Source organism: Drosophila sechellia, chromosome 3L (genome assembly GCF_004382195.2).
Source record: "Drosophila sechellia strain sech25 chromosome 3L, ASM438219v1, whole genome shotgun sequence".
NCBI lineage: Eukaryota > Metazoa > Arthropoda > Insecta > Diptera > Drosophilidae > Drosophila > Drosophila sechellia.
Window position 1 is genome coordinate 15,849,773 of NC_045951.1, and position 23,343 is coordinate 15,873,115.

Below are 23,343 nucleotides of genomic sequence, written 5' to 3' on the forward strand. Positions count from 1 at the left end.
GAAACTATTTAGTTTTACCTAAAACTTCCCCCTGACCCCTGATATTCTAGAACAGGAAAAGCGTCTAGATCAGACTAATATTAAACTTGTAAGCTAACGTTGGCGTTTTTCTATTTTGTTGCTTTCCCATAATCTCGACATTTATACAGACGGATAAGCAGACGGACGGACAAGTACAGATCCATTTGTCAAGTGATTTCGATCAAAAATGTATATACATATATAGTTAGTTGGGTCGAAAACTGTGAAGTGTATTAAGTATATAATTTATTTATTATACATATAATATATAATTCATATGAATCATTTACTTTAATTAGCCAGTATAGCTGACCCATGATCAATTTTATCTTGCTTTTAAGTCGAACGACAATGGATGCTAAAGTAGATTTATTAATATTTTTCTCTCACCGACTCGAGTGCAATCAGTTTGAGTCATTGTTTCCCACCGGCGAGACTCATTTCTATCTGCTCAGTGCCCGATAAATGGGAATGCATGGCATTTTTAGCTGGCCAGTAGCTCGTTGTCTGAAATCCGAAGAAGACGATGGCGGAATGCGCTTATACGGATCCGCCGTACCTCAACCGCGTACCAACAGTTGGCGTGATGTGCATCGATATAGCCACGCGACTGCAGCAGAACTTTAAGGGGGAATACCACAGCTACTTGGCTGCATCCTATGTCAAATTTTTGGAGGCATCCGGTGCGCATGTGGTGCCCATTTGGTAAGTTGCAATAATTTTGCAATACTTTGGCTTTTATTTTACCATTTTATACATTGAAAGGAAATAATATGACAAATATAGCATGTCAAAAAGGGAATCAGAATCAATTTGTAATCTTTTGGCATGGTTTAATGTCTATAACCATATTTTCATTAGCCGCCAGCACTCCAAGCATTCAGATCGAAAGTCACGTACATACATTTGCCCACAAATAGGGCAAAAGCTATTCGTATGATAGGGGGAAATCAAATCTGCAAAGGCATCAAGTGCATCGATTTGGCCAAGTCACTGGGCCACAAGCCACTTTATCTGCCCGCTGCCAATTTGAAGCACTTGGAGGCCATTGGGGCGTTGGGTGTGCCCATCTGGTTACCAATAAACAAATTGTATAAACAAACGGTGCACAAGAATTAATTACCTCATCTGGCAGTTTGCCAAAATAAATCTGGCAGAATGCAATGCGATTAACGCATGAGCGGGGAGAGGTGTTCATATTTAAGGCTTTCGATTTCATATATATATAGGCGGGGGCATTTAAATATCATAAACACAAACGTTGAAAAGTGAAATTTTTTAATTATTTATTTTTAGGATCGGCCGAGAACGAGCTTACTATGCGTTGATGATGAGCCAGTTAAATGGCATTCTGCTGCCAGGTGGAGCCGTGTTCATCGACGAGGCTGATAGGCAAGCCAACCCGGATCTGACCAGCGATTGCGTACGGAGTGCTGAGCTCATCTACCAACTGGCTATGGAGCGTAATCAGCGGGCGAGGAAGCTGGATGATCTTGGCGGATACTTTCCCGCTTGGGGAACTTGTCTTGGCTTCCAGTTGCTCCTTATTCACGCCGCCGAAGCACCGAATGTTCGAACCGCCTGTCAGCCCATGAGGGAGGCGATGCCGGTTACTCTGACCGATGACTATCAGCAATCACAACTGCTTGGAAGTCTGCCGAAATCGGTTGCCGATGAGATGGAGAAGCACGCATTTGCCTGCCATCAGCATCGGTATTGCATCACCAAAGAGAGTTTGGAATCCTTTGGTCTAGCAAAGGATTGGCATCCCCTGGCCACTCAGAAGGACACTTTGGGACTGGAATTCATCACGATTGTCGAGCACCGGCGTTTTCCCATCTTTGGATGTCAGTTTCATCCTGAGCGCGCTGCATTTGAGCAGCTTTTCAACTCACCGGACAAATGTTACATGGCGCATTCCCGCATGGGTATCGAGTTGTCCCAAATCCTTGGCAGTCGGTTTGTTGACTTCTGCCGCCGCAACAACAATCAGTTCGAAAGTGACAAATTAAAAACCCGACATCTCATTTGGAACTGGCAGCCTGTTTTCTCTGGCAAGTTTAAGGGCTCCAACTGGCAGCAGTGCTATCTATTTGAGAAGAACGTGGACTATGCGGAAGAGCGGGATGATTCGGAGGAGCTCCGCTCATCTTAAGTATTGTGATATACAAGACGTAATGTAATTAATAAGCTAATTAATAAATTAGACGAAAACTAGCCAGAAAAATATATCATCGCATTACTTTACTCTTGGCTTAAATACCCAAGTTATTTTGTTTGGCAAACTTTTATGTTTTTGGTTCTTTATTAATTTAAAAGCAAAATTGCTGGTTGCTTTAAGCCAAATACTTTCCTACTCATTTTCCCCGCTGATACTTTTACCATTTTCCATTTTCTTTGCTCTACTCGCAGAGTAGTTGTGAGTACTTTTCCACATTTGTCACATGCAAATTTCGCGCTGTACTTTTCCGTTCAATTTTGGCTCGCGCTTTTCTTTTTCGTGTTTTTCTCGGATGTTCGAGGGTGGAAAGCTATTCTCCATTTCCTCCGGTTTTCCCCGAGGCAAACGGAATATTTCTGCTCATTTTTATGGGTCCTGGCAAAGGGTATGCATATTTTTGAGTGATGTGGGAATAGAGCAGCAACAGATGCTTCAAAGTAATTATTTTAAATGTTAATAGGTGCTGTCAATATTTTTCACTCACTACAGAAGTTTAGTAATAATACTAACTTCACTTTAAATACTTTGTATTTATATATAGGGTAGGCATCGAACCAATTTTGTAAAAATGTTGCCTATTCATGGGGTTTGTTTTCCGGCAAGCCCATTTCCGTGCTGATACTTTAAAAATTTCCACTCAGGGGGCTTGTCAAAAGGTTGGCTGCTCATAATTAGCGCATGACAGGACGAAATGTTTGGCTGTCGTCCGTATGGTTATTTTCAAAAATGCCTCAGCATATTCCATTAGGCGGACACTGGCGGGTTATTTAATGTTTTTATTACTGTTTTCTATCACGCCAGGGTTAAAGTTCAGTCTGAGACGTGTGAAGACGAGTTATTACCGCCGATGGGGGGTTGGCTTGTTATGGCACATGTTTTTGTCAGATTCCCATTATTGTCTGCGGCTTCTCGCTCCTGGATGGCACTCTTATTGTTATGTCCTGGTATCTCTGTGTCTGGGTCTCCGGCTTTTCCGCACTGTCTGGCTTCCATTTTTTCCGTTTTTTGTTCGCTTAGATTATTCTGCAACCGCTATTGTGATTAGTTTTTGCTTCGATCTCGAATCGCATGCTAATGAGTCTAGGTAAATGTCTGGTCTTTTCTTCACATCATTCATAATCACTTATATTAAAGGTGCTATCACTTCTATGAAAGGTGTGTGCTTTAATTTTTCATTTCGTTGTTTCTGTGTGTGGAAAGTTTGGTGTGAAATTATATGAAAGTTATGGGACATATCTAATATATGGGTATTGATTAACTTCAAGCAGTATATTCATGCTATTCACTTTTTAATTATTTCTTAATTCATTATGAAGTTAAAGAATAGTTTTTCCAACCTTTAAACATTCCCATACAAATCCTCTTTCTCTATTTACTATAATTTACTAATATATTTGCCAGTTATTCTTTTGTTGTTACTTGTATGCACTTAGCATGCGTTATTTTGCGATTCTGTGTGGAAAAAAAAATTGTCAGCATAAATGCCGCATTAAATGCCCTTGTGCCCATTTTATAGACTCACTCACATAGATGAGTGTATTCACACTTGCAGAGAGACACATTCACACTTGGCGGGGAGTAAAAAAAAGCGGTTCAAAATGGGGTTAGGGAAAATGGCGAGGGGTGGGGGTGGTTGGGAAAATTGGGGTAGGCCGGGGCAAAGTCTAAAAGTAAAAGTAGGCATATTCTCTGTTTTCTCAACTGAAAATTAAGCCGCCTTTGCACAAAGACACACAAGCACACAGAAAATGCAGATTCCATTTGCCCTCCCATTTTCTTCGCCACCTTTCGCCTTGTGTGAGTGTTCGGTTGTGAGTGTTGGTGCGGCTTTCACAATGACGTCATAGGTATGCTTCTTTTAGGGCCGGCCTTTTGCCATTTTATAACCTACTTGCCGTCCGTTGAACCGGCCTTCTCACTCTCTCTCTCTCTCTGTCTCTCATGGCTACTTTCGCCAGCCTCTCACCTACTTTCTACCACATCCTTCCGAAATTCACGCACACCGACAACCTTCTCTCTTACTAGCTACTTTCTCTCCGCAGAGAGCGCAACTGCAGGCTGCAGCTCGGCGTTTTGGGCCAATGAACTCGGGCTGCAAGGACATTGCAGTTGCCGTCGAGTGACATTACGAAAGGCAAGAACAGCAGCAGGCAGGCAGGACAACTACAGCGACCGCTTGGTTGGAAATTCTGCAGAAGGCAAAGGTCCTTTGGACACCAGTCCTCCCCCACCAGCTCCTCATCGCAGCATCTGTGTGGTAAGCCCCCTCCAGACGAACAATTTACGCTGATTTGGCATTTAAACTGCAGTTGAAGGATACACACCCAGCTTTTGCAAATGCCGTCGAGAGTGTTTGTGTGCATGCGGGTGTGAGTGTGTGAGTGAGTTTGAGAGTGTATGTGTGTGTGTGTGAGGGTGCGTGATATTTGCGTGCTGGGCGAGTCTGACACTGATAATCCTTTCAACTGACCCGACAAATGGGCGTGACTTAGGAGCTGCCTCATTGGAACTGGCCTTGTTGGGGTTTCAACTGAATATAACACTTTATATTGCATTATTTATTCATTCTCATGCATTTAGTATAACTAGAAATGATTAAAATTGTGAGTCTAATTAGGCCCAAAAATACATTCTAATATTTGAATAATTAATTTGAAGCTTGATTATGACATTAGACTGCTCTAAACAATATTTTATTTGTTAAAAATCTTTTTATAATATATATTCGTTAAAATTAATATTATAAATCACTATTCACTTAGAACTCATTTGTAAGAAACTTTTTACTTTCGAGTTCTAAAAACTGAACATTTTTATAAACACAAAATTGTAGCTATTTTATGACCGTTTTTTCTTTCGTTTTAATTTTGAAATTTCTTTCATAACACTCAATGATCCCATTTTCCCCACCGCCGTTCGGCTATTAATTGTCTGCACCCCAAAACCTCCGGCAATTAAAATTGCCATTTTCATTCGCCCATTTGTCAAATCGTGTTTTTGTTGCCCTCTGACTTCCAACTGGCCCATAAACATTTGTCGTTCACTTTGGCCCGTTTTCGTTGCCTACATTCGAGCGTTTTTGGCCAAATGGGGCGCGTGTGGTGCGGTAAGCCTCTTAAATGCTAAAGGCTCAAATGCCGTATCGGGCTATTTGGTGCTGCTGATTTTGGCATTTTATTTTTACATTGCTCTGGCAATTATGGGCTGTCGCCAGTCGTTTGGCTAAATTTAACCTGAGAGGCGGGGCGTGACATTCAGCAAGCCACCAAATCGGCTCTATATATATCAATATATATGAATATGTGAGTGTGAGTGCCCCGCTTGTGACGTCATCCGCGCTCTTGCAATGTTCGAAGGCCAATCGACGGCGGGGCAGCAACACAAAAGCTTCATTATTTGCAAACACACGAGTATTTGGGTTAGGCCCGCACCCATGTGCTTCATCCCTTGAAAGGATTAGACCAAGGATGCGGATACGGGTGCTCATCCTCGTCACTCATCTCGTTGAGGTGTCTCTAAGAATTTTAGTGGGTCAAGTGTCCTTAAGGACTGTTTCGGATTGTTTCGAGCGTCTGACCTCTGAGGCTAAAGCGATCCCAGGACATCGAAAAGAATCCTTGCCTTGTGTGGCACAATGCAAATTGTTGCAATTGTCTTTCCAGGCGGCGTCGAGCATTGGGCGTTGAGCGCGTCTCAAGGTCGGTGCATTCAAATTAGCTGCAGTTTATTTATGTCCCGGCATCCGAGCATCCGTTTTAGCCCGCTTTCCATCCAAGGCACAACACGCCAGAGTGACGCCTTTGGTTTCGCCTGCTCTTTGGTTTATTAATAAGTGCGAAGCGGGCTCTGACTGCTCAGCTGAACATGAATGCTTCGAGGGCGTAGCGGGGCGTGGCCTGCATATAAATAAACCAAAAAATAAAAAAAAAAAATGGGGAAAAAAGTTAGCATCATCCGCGGAAGGAAACTGTACCAAATGCAGTTCACTCGCCGGTGGCCTTATTCACAGCCGATTCAATTAAGTGGCAAGAAGATGGAGGAGGCCACGTCCGAATAAGCCTGATCATCACATCTGCACTGGAAACAATCGTTTCGAGGTATTTTAATTGGTAAATATAGATTAAAACACAAAGAATATATCTTTAAATAAATTATGACCCAATATAAAAAAACACTATACATTTGGGAATTTCAAAACAATATTTTTGCTTTAGTAATGGAATAATACAAAACGAAACAGTTTAAAGGCAGAATACTATTTATTAGAAAATAAACTAAGATAAGCACCAATTTTGATCCTAATAGTTCTTTCATAATATTTTATATTTTTGTGGATTTCCACGTTATCAAAGGCATATTTCAGTTTTATTTTGGTGTATGACGCTTACAAGTTCCGGCGATGGAAAAGGGGTTTTCCGAATAAGTGTGGATGTGGCGGCGGAAAAACCGCAACCGACAAACGTCAACGACTCTGAGGACAACAACGACGGCGACGAGCTGTTAGCCCCTGACCCAGTTTAAAACCTAAGAGATAGACTGCGAGCAAAAGAGAAGGGTAAACCGATAGAGAGAGAGAGAGAGATGGAGACACTGCCGACGTCACCAGTTGGAGAACCTTCGTTAGGTGCACGGATGACGATGCTTAGCGCAGATGCCCTTGCCATTTGCCTTATCGCAGCGGTAGCAGCGAAGATACTCCTCCAGAGCCACCACATCCCACCCTGTCCGCTTCCAACTGAGGTGCACCCAGCCGCCAGGACACCCCTTTCAAGCCCGGACCGCACCATGCAAATGTCTACTTGGCGCGTTCCGCGTTCCGCTTTCCGCTCCACTGGTCGTATACGTAATAAACTGATTATTACTGAGCTTTAAATTCAATTTTCGAAGAAGAACGCGTGGAATGCATAAAATGCCACTGCGATGGCAAACGGAAAATGGAAGCTGCTGGCCAAAGAGATTCAGCCGAGATATGAAGCCACTTGCTCGAGGAATCGATTGATTTTTTATGACTCTGCCATGCGTCATTTTCTGTCCAGGATTCATATGCGGCACACGACTCGCCGATTCAGTTGCCCTTGCACTTTCTCTAATTAAAGGGGCTTGCGTCAGTTCTGATGAAATTGCAATAATTCTGATTAAAAGGGCACACTGATTTTCTTGAAAATCGACAGGTTATTATTATGGCAATATCACGTTTTCTTCATATTCAGTTAATTACTTAGTTCCTTCCTTGTTGTTTCAAGTTACTGAATTCATAAGATACAATATTTTCCGATAAGTAAAATTGTATAATAACTATCTGAAGTTTTGGCAATAGACAATTACATTCGATTCATTCATAAGTTTTTTGGACCTTACATTTGGAGTGTCCTTGTGGCACCCACCGATGCCAGAATCCTCCCATTCCGTCCAGCCGCTGACTGTCGGTCCCGTGGACCTTGGCTCAATAAAACTCGAACTATAGGAGCACACTGCTAACCCAGTGAACCAGAGCGAAAAACGAAAATCGAATTAAATGCCAGGCGACGTGTGGAGCAATGGGGCGCAAAAAGTTGCCAATTTGTGCGTGTGGTTTCCCGAGGGCATCCCGATTCCCAGAATGAAAGTAGGTCGAGGACAGGATGCGTGATCCAGTGGGTGCGGCACTTGGACGGCTTCTTCTGGCAATTATGAATGAAATCCTTTCAGGAGCGAAATCCGTTCCACCGGCAGTCACCCAAGGTCGCTCCAAAGCTTGGTCTCTCTCCTCCTCTCCTCGCATCCTATTGCTCTCTGGAGCCGCTCAAGGATTCCTGGCCCGGCTGAAACGAGCTCAGCTCGGTTCAGCTCCCGTTGCGGTAAACGTCATCGTCATCGGACGACCTCCACGGCAGGCGTTAACCTTCGACCGGCGATGATGGTGATGATGGTAATGGCGGCGGCGACGTCGACAACTGCATCATCCGATTTGTGAATGAAAGCAGGGCCAAAGATCGCAGGTGTACGGCTCCAATCAATTTCATAAACTCTAACTAATTAAAGCAAACAAAGGTTTAAGTTATAAGTAATCATTTTCCATAGTTATATCTATTTAAATCTATAAATTACTATTTAATCATACATAATTGTATCGACTTTGTTTAATTTTTGTCACAGGAATTTAATTAAATTTGTTAAATCTGAAGCAAGACCCGCAGACTCATGACCTAATTCAGTGCTTATGTGGCTACTAATTATAATAAGACCACAACTCTGTACACATTCGAATCCTTTAGGCCTTTTCTTGTTCTGACAAATGGCACGTGCATTGGCCCAGTTAGCTGTGCGGTCTATTACCTTCCTTTTGGCTGCTCGACTGCGCTTGGAATAAATGCTTTGTTTATTTTATTTTCCCTCTATTTCGGATTCCATCCGACAAATGGACGGTCCAGTCACGTAGTTTGCTCAGCTCGTTATTCCCGAGAATTGGCTGCAGATGTCAGCTTATGCATTCGTTTTGTGTCACTTCTTATAAATAATTAAAGTCCCCCTGGGACTAGGCCTAAAGAGTCGGAGTACATGGCTAATTGCTTGAAGGGAGTTGTAATTTATGTGCTTGTGCAGATAATATGGTACTTCAAAGAGGTCCGAAATTAAAATGTAAGAGTGCCCGAAAAAGATGTGCATAATTAATGCAATGGTGTCATTTGCTCTGGTGAAACTAACATTAAATTCACTTAAAGAGAGCTGTGATTAATTAAATATTATGATTTAATATAAAAAATTTGGCAAATCTTCGTTTTGGTATCCTTTCAATCAGCAGAAAATCAGCTCAATTTCCGATGCCTTCTTTTCGGGATCTCCTTGCCAGTTGTCGCTGTGAAATGTAGACATTTTGTTAGCATATTAAGTTCAATTACCGACACACAGGCTGCATTTCTAATGAGCATCGGATACACATCCATCTCGAGTGGCACTTGGCCCAATATTGCACAGCGATTGCCATTCTGCCACTTGATTGTTCTCACGTAGACCGATATTTGGGTCAAAGTGCGAATTAGCATAAGTGGTGCCTGCCGCATATAAAGTTGGCAGTAGCCAACGATTTAATTCGAACCAAAAATAGCAGCTCGTGTTGCCCAAGGACCGAAGGACTCTTGAAAATTTCATTAAATTTACCCCCCCACTGGTCTTACATGAAAAATGAAATTACAGGACGAGTACCATTAAGAAGCGGCAAAAACAACAAAGATAACAAGCAGGAAACATGAGCAATAAAAATACACAATATAAAACGAGAATAAGCGTAAAAAATATGGAGTTGGGCCGGGGAAAGGCCATGCTGATGTTGATGATGAGATGGCAAAGGTAAACAAGATACAAGTAAATATTGACATGGCAAGCGGCAGTCATATAAGCAGCGAATGTAATGAAAATAAAAATGAAAATGATGCAGGACCCTCGCTCCTGGCTCCCGCCTAACTTCTTGGCCAAAAAGTGAAGGCCGCCACTAAAAGACAGTCGAGAAGTTGACAAAGTAGGCCGCAAGTTCAGATTGTTCTTCAAGTTGCCGCGTTTGAGTTTTTCCCACAATTTTTTCTCACCCTCATGTGTTTGGTGAAGACCGAAAGAAGATTAATTATTTTGCTACTGTTTGCTCTCAGCGGTTGGCATGTGTGTACCCTGTAAGTAAACCTAATAAAATTTCCATTACTAAACATTAAGCATATGTAAACAACAGGGAAGACATGGAAAGTTTTAATTTATATGAAAATATTTTTAAGCATGGAAACCCATAAATACACTAAAACTCATTGCTTAAGAACAATCAACGTATTTATCAGATTCGTAATATTATTAGAGCTGGCTAAAAACATGACATCTTATTTTCAATAGTTAGTTATTAAATAAGTTATTAAATAAGTAATTATTAAATAAGTAATTTACTTAAAATAAATACTCTTTAAGAATTCTATAAAATCTCGGGATTTTAGAATTCTTTTAGGGTACTTTTCTCACTCAATCAATTCAATTTGGTGGACTGGCAACAAGTTGACCGCATCCTTGATCCCCTCCGCCATCTTAACTTTTCAGCACGGCGCGTGCAGCAAATTAACACGCCCTGCCCCATAAAGAGTCCCCATTCCGAGGAACAAAACGGTGGAAGTGTGGGGAAAGTTGGGTGCTGGGGACATGAATTCCCCGTGAGAAGTTAATGCCGCGTAACCTGTTATGAGCAAGCCCGTATTCGATTCCCTTCATGATATCCTTGGCATACCTTGAGGGGCCCATAAAGGGAGCAACTCGAGACTCCGCCGCTGAAACGAATGTAAAAATTATTCCCGTTTATTATTTATAAGCTGAAAGCAGAACTTTCGCCGTCACACACATACGCGCACATGAAGATGAAACTTAAACCCAAATATTGGGGCAATTCACGGTCGAGTCCCGTTTAGAAATAGCAAAGAAAACGCTAAAAATATTCCCCCAAGACAGGCACTTAATTAAACGCTTAAAAATAGCTATTCTCATGGTCGGAAGAGACAGCTGCTGGAGAATGGGATATTAAAGTCGGTGGAGCGTCCTCTGGATACGGGTGGGAGGAAACTAGACCTGAATAGTGTCTAAATGATTACGTGACTGCGGCTGGCTGCTGGAAATGCTCACTTTATTGTTACGAGCATTTGCAATTTCAACTGGCGAATTGAAATGGGAAACGCCGCGCAAGGAGCAGCCAACGCGTCGTATAAGCAACAATCAGAGCTGTAAAAATCACACATACGCCCCATAGTCGCCCACAATTGGTTGCGTATCTTTTTATCTCACTTTAATGCCCCCACATTTGTCGACTGTCAACGAGAATTAGGTCAAAGGATATTTTTAGCCATCCGGCTAGTGAGCATGCCAATTTCTGATGTGGCTTGCTCTGGGCTGAGAAAATATTTAGATTCTGCCATTTTTCATCAACTTTTCGGTCACGTCACGACCACGGAGGCCTAAGTGATGGAGCGTGTGAGTGCGGTGTTGGCCACCCAGTGATTTGTTGTCGAGCCTCAGCAAATCAGCAGGAACATGGAGTGCGTGACTGCGGCAGCCATTTAGTGGCAGCAGGAACTTCGATGGGCCATTTCATGTTTGTGGGCATGAGAGGAAAACAAAGCCCACTGGCCGCCACTGTATGCTTAATGTTTCTGCTAATTTCATTAATTTGGTTTGCCAAACAGATGGATTTTTATGATGATTGTTCGTTTTCAATTTCCCCACGGGAATTCGCCATTAATTCGAAATCTGTCGCTCAGCCACAAATCAATCAATGCAGAATTCAAACCGATTCCAAAACCAAACCGATTCCCACTTCGATCCGATGTCAAATCAAGCTGTCAGTGCGATGCGGTTGGGGCAGTGGTTATTCGATATTTATTGTCTGCCAGTTCAGTTGGAATCGTATTAATCAAATGCCTTCAGACATCCTCAGACTCATTATAAATTCAGCATGAATCCCCATCAAGATATCGACACAGCGTCTTGACAACCGAAAACGAGTGGTAACGGAGCAACAGAGAGATATCTTGATGGCAATTCAATCGTTGACCTACTTTCTTGGACACAACATATTATTATTATTCAATGGCGACGGGTTGAGTTGGCGATGGGTTCGAGCTATTGCCATTATAGGAGATTCACCCAAGCGTTAGGACAATCTCCTTCGCGTCAGACTGTCCTAATTGCAGCTTCCACATAATCATCATAATGTGTATGTGCCATTGATTTGTTGCTATTTTTGGGCAACTTTTTTATGGAAAAACTTTTCGAATCGTGTCATCCAGCAGCAGATGAAGTGGGGATAAAGTAAACAGTATATGGGGGTGTAAGTTTCGTTGCTCTGGAAACGATAATTATAATGGTTAAATGGTTTAGTTGATATGGAAATGTTGATATTATGGAATGAAAGATGGTCCACTTGAGGTACTCGGATGAAATTGGATTCATATTACTGGAGTTTCCTCCCCCCAGGTGTAAACATCCAAATAGAAACACTGCGATTTTGGTGTAAATTATTTCACTTTTATTGAACTCTGTTTGCATTTGGGCTATCGGCCATTCAGATGATTACAATTCTTTGCTGCTTTTTGGCTGCTTAGGTAAATAGTTATTTATAAGTAGATGCTGCTGTATATAATGTGTATATTAATGCTGATATTGTTCTGTATAATTCTTCAACTTTATTGCTTTGGCTTGCGATTCAATGCGTTTGCATTCATATATATATATTAATATATAGTTAGGCCTTGGTTTGCGTTATTTTATACTTTTCTCTATAAACTGTAAATGTGTATAACTGCTAAAGTAATGTATATGTTGAATACTCTTAAGTCAGTTTCGCGGCTGGTTTTGACTTGCTATATATCATCTACATCTGAACTCTACTTACTGGAGTGCTGGGTTTATTATATCTCTGGAGTGTGTTAATTATTGTTAGCAAATTAGTACTTTTATCTGAATAAAAACTCTTAATTTAAATAAGTTAAGTTTCCTAGGAGAGTTTACTTTGGCTGATTCAGTTAGGATTGCGAAACATAGATAAATGCCTGAAAAATTTTGATCCCATTTAACATTTAAAAAGGAAATTTACTTAAACTTATCATATATACCTCTTAAGTGATTTTTCCTGGAACAAATGTTTATTACGCGAATCTCTGTTTGCTTTGACTTTTTGATAAAGGCACGAATTGTATAAGAATTTATACAAAAAGGAAATCTATTGTGACTTTTCCAATCGATTCAATCAAACTTCTTAATTTCATCTCAATTTTTTTTTGCGTTTACAGTCTTTGGTATGAAATGATCTTGATCTAGCATCAAAGCGCTGAAAAATGTGTGTATATTCGCGCTATATCTGACAAATTCTACGCATCTACGATTCAATTCAATATTTATTAGGTGCAAAAATTATTCAAATTGTTATAAAACTTTATCATGTAAGTTTGTAAGATCTTTACCAATTCTGATGTTGTTTTACTAAATCGAATAAGTTGTGATGAACTCGGAGAGGAAGATTTTTGTGGGAGGGTTTGGGAAAGGGTTACGATTGTTGTATCACAGATTTTGAAATGAATTTCGGGGATCGGGGATCGGGGGAGTAGGGAACATTCAGTGGAAGATGATGTCTATATTATATCAATTATGTTTTAACCACCTGAAATTACAAATGATTGCTTTTTCCTTAAGGGTTTGCTGACTTACCTAAGGGATTTGATGGATCTTATAATATTCAAATTATATTATAAATGTTTTGAATTTTAGTTGAATTAAAACTAATAAAGTACTAAGCTTTTGATCGTGGTTTTGTGCAGCTTTTAAAATTTTAATTAATATTAAATTTATCAAGAAATAAAATCGAATAATTTTTAAAAATGTTTATATATTATATAAACATATATATATATTTAAACAAAAAATGAATGGCTCAAAAGGAAATCGGAAATACTTATTATGATTGTTTGACTAGCTGATTTCTTTCAGTGCCTTACTATCCTGCATATACTGTTCTAGATGATTTACCCTTGATCATGAGATCCTTAACGCCTGGCGTACTGACAACACACGGAGCTGCGCGGCACTCGCTGCGTTGGCAGGCCGGACATGCCTTTGAGATATGTGTAGGAGACGGGCTGACGCAGGATCCTTTGTGGCGGCGGCTTCACCTTGTTGTTTTTGGACGCCGAGCCGCAGCACGATGATGATGACCTGCCGGTTGGTTGCTTTTGCTGCCTGTGCAGCTCGACATTCGAGGCGGATTTGAGAGCCGACTTCAAAGGCAATGCAGCTGCTGGCTGTGCGCCGGCTGGGGGAAGGGGCGGCGGAGGGGAGGGACCGCTGCAGGACAGCGAACGCGAGGTTAGCGAAAGGCTCTCGAAGGCGCGACGCAGCGAGGATGTGGAGCGCCGATGGAGACGCGAGAAACTGGCGCGGCTAATCGGCTTCCGTTTCGATTGCTGCGCCTGCTGTTGCTGCAACTGCTGGTGCTGCATTTGCTCCTGCTGCTCCTCGATGTCCAGCGTGCTGCTCGTTTCGCTGGAGGCGCACGACATGGACATCAGCTCCAGACGCGACTGGTGAGCGTTGAGGCCACGCCCCGAGGAGCACGAGTCGGTCGATGAACTGTGCGCGTCCTCCTCCTGGAGAGTGACCCCGGCTACTCCACCGCCACAGCCGCCTCCGCCGCTCCTCGATGTTGCAACGCTGGCTGCGTCATCCGAGTGAACTAGGTCATCTTGCGACCTCAGGCCGAAGCGGCGGCTCAGCTGCCGAAAGAAGCCCAGATTGCGTTCGTAGCGCGGTGTTGGCGAAACGCTCAGACTGCCGCCCGGCGATGGAGTGCCACCGGTGTTGTTGTAGCCCACATCCAGTTTGTTGTTGTTGTTGTTCAGGCTGCCATTACTGGCAGCCCTGTGTTGTTGTTGCAGTTCCTGCTGCTGCTCATCAGCGAAGCAGACATGAGGTGTACCCATCTTTTCTGCTGGCACAAAATCCTAGCTCATCCAACGGCCACGGTGGCGTATGAGTAATTTCCTTATGAACAGTCAGCTGCCAACCGTGCGTATGCTTAATTTCCTTACTCAGCTATTTTCCAACTTCTATTCTTTGTCTGCTGTGCGTATGCGTAATTTCGGTAATGCGTATGAGTAATTTCCTTGTTTTTGGGATACTGCAAATGGCTGCACTTCCGCTTCCGGTGCAAACACTCTCCGATTCCTTTGTTATCCCTACCGGTGTCTTTGTCCACTGTTTACCTTTGCCTTTTTCCAGCGAGAGCGAGAGAGAACCGACTGGGCACGTTGTCCTGCCGCTTGTGAGTCGGCATATCGTAAGCCGCTGCCTTTTATAGCCTCGCCCGGCACTCTGCACAGAGTCCTTAGAGAGAGAGAGAGCGAAAGTGCTGAGAGAAAGAACTAAAGTGCGGCAGAGAGATAACAATATTTCTGCAAGGACCCCCATCAAACCCTTCTTCTTGCCTCATCCTTTGTCCCTGCATTGTTGCCTAATAATAAAACGGGAAGCGAGTTTTGTTTACCGCCGTTGGTTTGTTTGGTTTCGTGTTTGCACTGCCCCAGGATCCTGCCACGCTGGCCGCCAGGTGGAGTCATTGCACGCGGTCGAGGCGCATTCCAGTAACTTCTAGATGGTCAAATACCGGGTATCATAGGGTGGTATAATGCACCAAAGGGGAAGTCTGGTTTAGGAAGCCGAAAATCGAGAGTATTTCTGATTTTTTTGAAGTGAGGAGGAATTCAATTACTGTCTGAATTTTTACTTGTTGAAGATTTTAAATTTTAAATATATGGGAAATGTCATAGTATCGTAACTATGAGAGTAAAATACTAGGGCTTAGATTATTATAAAGCTCTGACTAAGTCTGCAACTTCCGCACACGTTTGTCCTTATATCATAATCGGAATTTAAAACTCAAAACCTTTGATTTCGTGCATCGTTTGCAATTTCAATTATAAAGTTCATAATTTAATCCAGTATAAGGGATCTTTAAGTCGAGACAGAACTTTCGATAATTCCGGTCAGCGGTTCTTCTCTCTTTAATTGTTTTATTTTCTCTCCCCATAGGGCCATCAATTATTAATCAGCTAGACGTTTTCATTTCACTTTGTTCCGTTTGACTTTCCTGGTTGATTCAATTGGCCATTGTCGAAAATAGCTCGAAGGGCTCGTTGATGCTTACTTCTGAGAGGCCAGTGTCTGATTTGCCTAAAAATATCCTTGGCGACGACAGTTTTCAAGGACTCTAAGAGGTGCTCCTTAAGAAGCCAAGAGGCTCTTGGGCGAAGCAATATTTTATCAAAATTTCACCTAACTTAAGTGGGGGGTCGAAAATAGATTCGGCCTGTTTGGTCCCTGGTGTTGTTGGATTTTATTTCATTGCGCCCAAAATTGATTTTAATGCGCTATCAATAAAGCCGAATGCCAATTTTGTGTGAACGCATTTTAAGACAGGCTAAGACGACGGCGGCTTAATGAAGTCCTTTGTTTTGACTTTTAGATAATAAAATGGGAGGGCACGAACGTTCAAATGATGGGGCTGGGTGGCAAGTGCTAGGAATCAGGAGGTGTCGACAGCGACGGGATTTTCCCATACCCCGATAGAAAATCCATGAACATCTAATTAGAGGCGCAATTGTTGACACCAACTGACGTCAGAGCGGCCAGCTATTTTGTTTTGGCCAAAATGACACAACTCGGAATCCAATTTGGCCAGTGGGATGCGTGGGGTCGGAGGCTGGAAATCCATTGTCGCCGACTTATTAAGCGCTTGTCGCTCCCATTTAACAACGCATTAACTAATTTCGACTTAATCAAGTTAGTCAACAGATTAGTGAATAAGCCTAGAAGTTTGTCCTGCTGGTGACTGACCCCGATTTATACATTTTAGAAGATTATAATATTTTAATTGGTTTACCGTGAAGGGAATTGGTTTTAATACGAATTTTTCATTTATTTATTAAATTATGAAATATATAGAAAGCTATATACTATCAAAACATGATTTTTAGATATGTTTCATGCATTAAGCTTTAGAAATGGGAGATTAGTTTTTGTATAAACATACGGAAAGACATGACTACATTGATTCGGCCGTTTATACTGATCAAGAATATATACACTTTATATATAAGTATTGAGGAAATGAAATTTTTGAATGTTTGTTTAATTTAAGCTGAAGCCTTTTTTATGCATCTTATTAGTAAGTACATGCCAAGAAAAATCCGGAGAGTAGCTTATGTTAGCTTTATTAAATAAAAAATATTTATTTAAATAAAATAATTACCAATTTCCTTTTAGACGCTGGGAAGCTGCATTTAATGTAGTAATAAAGCATAAATAATATAACTTATATAAGTTAAGCAGAATTTCATTGGTTTGCTAAATGCAAAATAAATGTTGCAGATCTCCTGGAACTAAAGAAATTAATGTGTGGCTCTGGCAGTTTTCACGGAATAACCAGTAGCCAAACCCCACACCAACTGAATGTTGAATTCCAGGAAGATATTTAATAAAAAGCAGTTTTCTCTCGAATGAATAACAAACCATTGGGGCATCTCAAAATTCATTTCCGAACTGCGTCATAAAACTATCCAAAAGACGGAGCAATTTGTCTCCGCTTTGTTGGCAGAAATTCGGGTTAAAGGCTTTTGTTTGTTTGCAGATAAATCATGCATTTTAATTTGATTTTTTAGGACAAACTGTGCCAAGGATATCTAACCCTTTGGACCTGCGGCTTGTTTACTATGGGCTTGCTATCATAAGAAAGGGTTCACAGAGACAATGACCTCGAAAAGATTGCTGGGTATGGGTATGAACATGGACCATGGCCGATGTCCTCGGCTTGAAGAGCCTTAATAATTGAGGGGTCCTCAAATTTTAAACGCTTTCGTTTGTCACGCCCGCCAAGTGCAGCGGTGTCGATTAACGTCACACGGACATGATATGCGCCAGTCAAAACTATAAGGTCGAGTCCTTCGGCGACTTGATTTTGAGGACTTTGCCTACATCATCGAGGCGGCAGCACAGGCTCTCTGTTCCCAGGGAACAGTGCTCCGCGGACAGAAACCCAAACAAAAGGAGGCCACGTGCAGGACGAACTCTCTGTCGCTCTCTGCTGCTCTCTCGCAGGATGTGCTCTCTCTTTCGGCACGAGCTTTTGCCTACGTTAACGGTGTCCTTAAGCTTTCGCCAAAACCGTTACGAATCGAAGTTCCTTGGCCAACGCAGTTCGGTTCATTCGCTTTGTTCTCCCTTCACCTTGAATGCAATTAAAATGGCGTTTCTTTTTACGTTGTGTTGTATATTTTATTTTATTGACAGCTAGACTTAATTGTTAGGTTAGGTTAGGATCTAAAAATATATAGGCTCTAAACATTTTGCTAAGTTTTCATTATCATCTACCGTACCATATACATTACATCATGATATCTCCGCATTATTTATAATAATTGGTTTTGTTTTACAAAAAGTTTCGATTTATTGGAATGTGAATTATTGTAAAATGTTCCTCTATTAGTGTGATCTTAAAGAATTTGGCTTCCGTTCTTTTTTTCCGTTGTATAAATTCGTAAAGTTTTGTTTTGGTTTTAATAGTTGTTGAAATTAGTGCAAAATATACTTTAAACTAGTTCAAAAGTGCAAAAATCGTTTGTTCATTAAATAAAACTATTAATTAAAACTAAGGTGTTCAGAAAATGTAATTTCTAGAGCTATTCTCGAAGGATATGTGAGGGGCTTCTAAATAACATTTGGTTTTCCATTAAGCTAAATTGAATTTTTATTCGTTTGTAAACTGAAAGTCCCTAAATTATCCGAAGACAATTAGATCGTCTAAGGAGTAAATCGTAGCACATAGATAGTTTTTTTGATTTTCTGGGCTTGGCTTTAGGTACACTTATTGGGTTTGCGAACTCAGCTTGGACACATTTATAAAATATGCTGCTTTTTGTCGTACGCCCCTATCTTCCCACTACTCTCCCTCTACTCAAATCTCTGGATTTCAGGCACTACTCGTACATCACTAGAAAATTCCTAAGTATATTGTTCAAGACCCCCAACCAGCTTGCAGCTTTCCATCCATTTTATGTAGCCCCAGGTGTTTTAGTACATGTGCTGCAGGGTGTACGGATAGCAGACCGCATAACTGGGCACTCGGGAATACAGTCCCGACATGCCCTTCATGTAGACGTACTGGACTGGCGGTCGTAGGATGCTCTGCTGCTTCTTGTCCTCCTTCTTGGAGGCGGGAGCTCGGGAGGATTTGGAGCTGGAGCTGCTGCTGCTGCTGTTGTTCGAGTTGTTCGGCGACAGGGATTTCTTGGGCTGACGCAGTGGAGTGCTGCTGCAGGACAACGAGCGCATCGATGCATTTCCCGTCGGACTGGAGAAATGATGCAGGATGCGGCTCACCGAGGAGGAGATGGAAATCCGGCTAAGATGCAGTCCCGATGACTTGGCGGACGCGGCTGATGCGGATCGAGGCTTGCTGTTCTCGTTCTCGTTCTCGTCGTGGCGCAGCTCCACCTCGTCCTCCGCCTCGTTGCTGCTGCCCTCCTCGCTTGTGTCCTCCTCGAAGTGCAGCTGCGGATGCAGTTGCTCCATGGCACTGCCGGGTCTGTAGACAGCCTCCACATAGATGTGTCCCTGCTGATCGTAGTAATCCAGGCCGGGCGAGTATCTGGAGCAGGCCGATCCACTCGAGGTTCGGGACGTGTGCTCCAGGTCCAGGGAGGAACCATTGATAGGGCACTCGTGGCTGCCGCGCTCGTAGCTCAAGCTGAAGGAATCCGTGGAGCTGCTTCTGATATCGTCCTGGCTGCTGTAGACCGTGTCGTTCTGCTGGTTCTGGTTTTGGAAGTGCCTGCCCAGGTGCCTGCTGAGCAACTGCAGCAAACTCCTGGAGCGGGACAGCTTCTTGGGCCCATTCCTCGGGTGACGATGCAACTTCTCCTTCTGCTGCTGCTTGCCGAGATCCATGGAGGAACTGGCCGCCGAACTGCCGCTGGAGCTCGACTTGGAGCCATTATTGGGTGACAGAGTATCCATGGCGTAAGTTCGAATTTTATCTCAATTTTTCAGAATATTAGTTCACTTTGTTCACTCTTTTTGCACTGGCACAGTAAATCAGTTCGTGTTCTGGCTTTCAGTTTAGTTTGCTTTCCAAGGGAACTTGTTTCAGGATAACGCGAACCGTTGATGTCTCGACGAAGACTACCAGTGGCAGGCGTTTGGCACCCGCTTTTATACAGCTCCTCAATGCCGCGGCAGCTTCGCATCCTAACCTTCGCCCCCACGAGGACACATACCGTGGCTCGGCTTTAGCTTCGTGGTGCCGATGTGGGTTCGCCTGCCATACTGACACACACCCGTCGGAAATCAGTGCCCTGTGTGCCGTCGAGAAGGACACTACATTACACTACACCACTCGAGGATTCCTTCTCGAAGCGCAACGAAGCGAGGCGAATACCTGTTGCTTGCCGTGGGGTTTTCCACTCAACGTGACTGCTGATGCTTCCCCTTTTAAGCGGGCCAACAAAGCCAGCTAACAACACTTTGGGCGTCGCTGGTTGCACTTTTGAGTTTTTAGCATTGTTGTGCGTGATTGGGAACGTGATCCGTGCACGTCATTCATCCGTGCGACGAGGTTCCGGATGGACACTTCCAGAAATTTGTAAGGAACTAGGAAAGGCAGGTGCAAATGGCAATTTGGGGTGCCAAAATTATTGGTGGAGGCGGTGGACCTTTGTACAAAATTAGCCATTAAAAAAATGGAAAATAACCCATTTGGCTTAAAATTGGGTTTAAATGTACAAAATTAGTCAACTTATATGAAGTGAAAGAAGTACTCAGTAGTATATAAACTTTAGCATAGTTTTGAATATATCTTTTCATTTATAAATATCTATAAATAATGAGAGGCAAAATAAAATCAACAGCAAATATTTTAAGGTTGATTAAATCAAAATTCAATGATTTTTAAATTAAAATCAACAGCAAATATTTTATGGTTGATTCAATCAAAATTCAATGATTTTATTACTAGTCATAATTATCAAACTGTATATCTTTAGCCATATAATTCTACTACAAAATAAAAATGTTGAAGAAAAATATATAAAATGGTTTACTTCCCAATTTTGTGCAGTGTGGCACGCAACACATTTATATGAACAAGCAAGGCGCACACACTTTAATAGTTCCTCAGGCCAGGAAATGGCTAAAACTGCCACATGCTCAACGTGCAGGTGTCGCACCTGAAACTTTAACCCATGTGTTTGCAAATCACGAGTCGTGAAGAAAGAGATTCCCTTAATCCCCGATGGTTTCTGCAATTATGTGCTCCTCCCAACACAACAGGTTGCATCTGCCGGAGACTCAAGCTGCGCCTGCACGTTTTGCAAACGCATTTCGGTTATGCAGGGCCCCCTGAAGATACAACATCTATAAATAATTGATACACCGCCGAGGACATTAGCATAATCAGCGGATCGAAAAGGTCGAATCTTAAAATACTCTGCGTTCAAAGTGAGGAAATGTCGTCCTAATATTGTTGCTCTTAGCACGAAAGCTGTCAATTAACTACTCACTGTTATTTCTTAGTACTTAATTAAATCTATAAAATTTAGAAGGTATTAAATGCACATTTTGAAACTAGTTTTGTTAAGTTGGTACATTTAGCATTTAACTTTAATTCTTTCCCCACTGCATGACATTGGCTACCATAAATTAAGACACCCACATAAAGTTTACTTCTGTCAGAACAAATCAAAGGGTTTTGTGACAGGAAATCGAAAATCCATAAATTCAGTCAGTGGGTCACCAGAGCCCCGGCGGATATGGCACGTACTCAAAGTCCACTTCCCACTATATATATCCTTATACTCAATATATATATATGTATAAATCAGCCTGACCTGGGCAAAAAAATAAGGCTTAGCAGTGCGTGCAGAGGAAAATAGTGAAAAGACTTTTGTGTGATTTGCGCATCTATTTGCTGTGGCTTTTGGCTTTTATACGGAATCAGAGCAGGAACGACGATAGCGACAGGGCGCCAATTCCGAGATCGAGGGCGCCATACCGATTGGCATACGGATAGGGGTAGCCGTACGGACCCGGGCTGTTGTGGTAGTTGTTGTAGTAGCCACCAGCCGGGTACGGTCCTCCGTAGTAGTAGGATCCTGGCTGGGGGCCCAGGTAAGGCTGCTGGTAGCTGACGCCGAAGGAGACCAGTGGCTTGGCCTTGATGCAGGTGGTGGCCACCACCAGGAGCACTGCTAACTGCAAGGTATGAAGGTGAGTGGAGCTGGTACTTGGCCAATGGAATTGGCTGCCTACCCAGAGATAATTGCGCATTTTCTGTTCAAACTGCAAACTACGCCGTCCAGTGCCGCTCTCGCTTTGAGCTCCTCCTTGCACTCCCAAAGACCTTTTATATCCAAGCTTGGGCTCCCGGGATCCAAAGCCTGTTTTTACATTGGGTAAACAACTTGACGGGGGTCCACTTCCCACACCCCGTTCTAAATTCTGGTCACCCTTTTGCAGCTGCACGCCGAAAAAAGTTCCAAGCTTAAGAAAACATGTGATTAGTAAATTAAACGTTGATAAACTATTTAAAAGATATGCTCCTTATTATAATGAAACCAAAAAAACCATGAGAAAACATTTTTAAAAGATTTTGACTTGACATATACTTTTATTGTATATTTGTACATATTTTACTATTGTTAAATCGTGTTTAAGTGTACTTATTTTGCCCAGCAATGTGAGATTGTTGTTCGCATAGATTTGCCTGCCTAGTCGAGCCTGCGATTTCGTTGGCCATTAATTGGACACTGTAACAACCTTGAACTTCCCCATGGACCGAATCAGATGCCAATGCAGATGGTGCTGATGGCGGAGCTCCTGCTCCTTTGGCAGCAACAGGTTTTCCACCGAGATTATGGGCTCTAGTAAACTGATACGGATGCCACCGTGCCGCGCCATTCCATCCAATCAGATGTATCTGCTGGCCGGAGGAGTAACTTCTAATTAGCTTTGCATAATTAACGCGAACTCAATCTGGTTTCGTAATCATCAATAATGGCTCTTGATGATCGGCTATGTACCCTATAATTTTTTACGGCCGTTGATTTATTCGCGATAAATGTATTCGAGAGATTTAATTTTTCTCAACAAAAACCAAATAAATGTGCAAATATTTATAACTAAATATTTTTATATCTTTATTAAGCTTTTTATCAATATTCTGTTATTTGTAACCAGTTTATTAAGTGCAGCTCTTATTACATTATAATATGTAAACCATTATAATATAATATATATGATATATATATAATTATAATATTAATAATTTGGCGCAACTGAACTTTGTGTTATAAAACAAATGTATTGTATTTAAGTTTAAAGGGTGAAGAAAAAATTAATATTTAGCTATTTGGAAACTACTATTATCTAATCGAGAGAGATTAGTGCAATGCATTCCATCAACGTTATATTGTATCACATCTTAAATGGTGTTATGCCAATTTAACTAATTCTTATTTATTTATATTGGGTGACCAAGGAGATTATGCTATTTTCCAAGGACA

The 23,343-nt window shown here is 42.0% G+C and overlaps 4 protein-coding genes across 4 annotated transcripts; 1 reads left to right on the forward strand and 3 right to left on the reverse strand.

The window, feature by feature from the left end:
* Positions 1–304: 304 nt before the first annotated feature.
* Positions 305–2,268, forward strand: LOC6605896 (gamma-glutamyl hydrolase). The gene is made up of 2 exons (XM_002030673.2): positions 305–726; positions 1,318–2,268. Exons 1-2 carry the CDS (start codon positions 548–550, stop codon positions 2,174–2,176), a joined length of 1,038 nt encoding a protein of 345 aa, XP_002030709.1. The 5' UTR covers positions 305–547; the 3' UTR covers positions 2,177–2,268.
* Positions 2,269–13,625: 11,357 nt separating this feature from the next.
* LOC6605897 (PH domain-containing protein DDB_G0287875) lies at positions 13,626–15,041 on the reverse strand. The gene has a single exon (XM_002030674.2). The coding sequence runs from the start codon at positions 14,710–14,712 to the stop codon at positions 13,780–13,782; it is 933 nt and encodes a 310-aa protein (XP_002030710.1). The 5' UTR covers positions 14,713–15,041; the 3' UTR covers positions 13,626–13,779.
* A 3,010-nt stretch (positions 15,042–18,051) lies between these two features.
* Positions 18,052–19,945, reverse strand: LOC6605898 (putative protein TPRXL). Its single transcript, XM_002030675.2, has one exon. It carries the CDS (start codon positions 19,799–19,801, stop codon positions 18,857–18,859), a length of 945 nt encoding a protein of 314 aa, XP_002030711.2. The 5' UTR covers positions 19,802–19,945; the 3' UTR covers positions 18,052–18,856.
* A 1,800-nt stretch (positions 19,946–21,745) lies between these two features.
* Positions 21,746–22,139, reverse strand: LOC6605899. The gene is made up of 2 exons (XM_032719204.1): positions 22,091–22,139; positions 21,746–22,033 (listed from the first exon to the last, which is right to left on the reverse strand). Exons 1-2 carry the CDS (start codon positions 22,106–22,108, stop codon positions 21,776–21,778), a joined length of 276 nt encoding a protein of 91 aa, XP_032575095.1. The 5' UTR covers positions 22,109–22,139; the 3' UTR covers positions 21,746–21,775.
* Between the last annotated feature and the right edge of the window lie 1,204 nt (positions 22,140–23,343).

Excerpts from the sequence above, each read along its gene's own strand:
- LOC6605896 (XM_002030673.2), top strand. The coding sequence starts at position 548 with ATGGCGGAATGCGCTTATACGGATCCGCCGTACCTCAACCGCGTACCA. Across the intron at positions 727-1,317 it reads GCGCATGTGGTGCCCATTTG|GATCGGCCGAGAACGAGCTT; the intron begins GTAAGTTGCAAT and ends ATTTATTTTTAG.
- LOC6605897 (XM_002030674.2), bottom strand. The coding sequence starts at position 14,712 with ATGGGTACACCTCATGTCTGCTTCGCTGATGAGCAGCAGCAGGAACTG.
- LOC6605898 (XM_002030675.2), bottom strand. The coding sequence starts at position 19,801 with ATGGATACTCTGTCACCCAATAATGGCTCCAAGTCGAGCTCCAGCGGC.